The sequence below is a fragment of the Myotis davidii genome, unplaced genomic scaffold, assembly GCF_000327345.1.
Source record: "Myotis davidii unplaced genomic scaffold, ASM32734v1 scaffold609, whole genome shotgun sequence".
Lineage (NCBI taxonomy): Eukaryota > Metazoa > Chordata > Mammalia > Chiroptera > Vespertilionidae > Myotis > Myotis davidii.
This window is the reverse complement of record NW_006300164.1, coordinates 1,602,956-1,604,297: the sequence shown is the minus strand read 5'-3', so window position 1 is coordinate 1,604,297 and position 1,342 is coordinate 1,602,956. Positions and strand designations below refer to the sequence as shown.

At 65.6% G+C, this 1,342-nt stretch overlaps 1 protein-coding gene across 1 annotated transcript in view; it reads left to right on the top strand.

Moving 5' to 3' along the window:
* Positions 1–1,342, top strand: part of NOTCH1 (notch 1) — a 76,614-nt gene that overhangs the window by 73,953 nt on the left and 1,319 nt on the right. The window contains exons 24-25 of the mRNA XM_015572360.1: positions 515–570; positions 1,029–1,320. Of these exons, the coding sequence (XP_015427846.1) occupies positions 515–570; positions 1,029–1,320 (348 nt within the window). The remainder of the gene's footprint in view (positions 1–514; positions 571–1,028; positions 1,321–1,342) is intronic.

Sequence of the window (1,342 nt, the reverse complement as noted above, 5' to 3'; positions counted from 1 at the left end):
GCCCTGGGCGTGGGGGCTGGGGGCCCAGGCCCGGCCCCTGGGAGCTGGCACACGGTAGATGCAGACCCCGTAGCTTGGTGCAGCCCTTCCTTCATCCAAACTGTGCTCACCGGGCCTTCCCATGCATAGGGCTACCGCCCAGCAGGGCATTGGTCCCAGCATAGGAGTGACCTGGACCTGACCTTCTGCGCCCCCCGCCACTGGGCAGGGCAGGGTGACCTAGACGGTGTGGGTTGAGCTGGAACCCGGGTGGGGTGGGGGGCTCGGGGACCGAGTGGCTGCCTTCCTGCTGGTGAACCCGCCCCTCGCCCACCATGCCAGTGTCCCTGCAGCCAAGCAACGCTTCCGGCTCCAGTCTGACCCCCTGGTGTCCTGAACCTGCACCAGCGGTGTTGGGCACTAGGGGCGCTGGTGGGCACAGCTCCTGAGTCCCCGAGTGGGCACTGGGCAGCCTGGGCCTCAGACGCAGGGACTGGGCACAGGGCATCAGGCCATTGCGTTTGCGTCTGTGCAGCTTTCGCGGGGAGAGGCCACAGTGAGAATTCCCACGGGGCCTGTGACCCCACAAAGGTAAACCCTCCCGATTCAGAGCGTGTAACCCCACAGACCAGCTCCGGGCGGGCTCAGGCGTGTGTAAGGCTTCGTTTTTAAGACTTGGTCAGCCCGGCCTGTGTGCTCAGTGGTTGAGCATCAACCTATGAACCAGAAGGTCAGGGTTCGATTCCCAGTCAAGGAATATGCCCGGGCTGCAGGCTCGAACCCCTGTAGGGGGCCTGCAGGAGGCAACCGGCCCATGATTCTCTCTCATCGTTATGTTCCTATATCTCTCTCCTCCTCTCTTCTCCCTGAAACCAATAACAACGTGTTTTAAAAGAAGAAGAAGTCTTGGTCAGGGCAGGCACTGGTAGGGGGCCAGGTCGGGACGCAGGAGTCCCCTCCCCCTGACGGGTGGGGCGTCAGACCGCGGGTCCCTCTGGTGGCGGGGCACGGCTGAGGGTGACGCTCCCTGTCTGTGCCCGTGCTCCCAGGAGGAGACGCCCCTGTTCCTGGCCGCCCGCGAGGGCAGCTACGAGACGGCCAAGGTGCTGCTGGACCACTTCGCCAATCGGGACATCACGGACCACATGGACCGGCTGCCGCGGGACATCGCACAGGAGCGCATGCACCACGACATCGTGCGGCTGCTGGACGAGCACAGCCTGGTGCGCAGCCCCCCGCTGCACGGCGCCCTGGGCGGCGCGCCCACCCTGTCGCCCCCGCTCTGCTCGCCCAACGGCTACCTGGGCAACCTCAAGCCGGCCGTGCCGGGCAAGAAGGCACGCAAGCCCAGCACCAAGGGCCT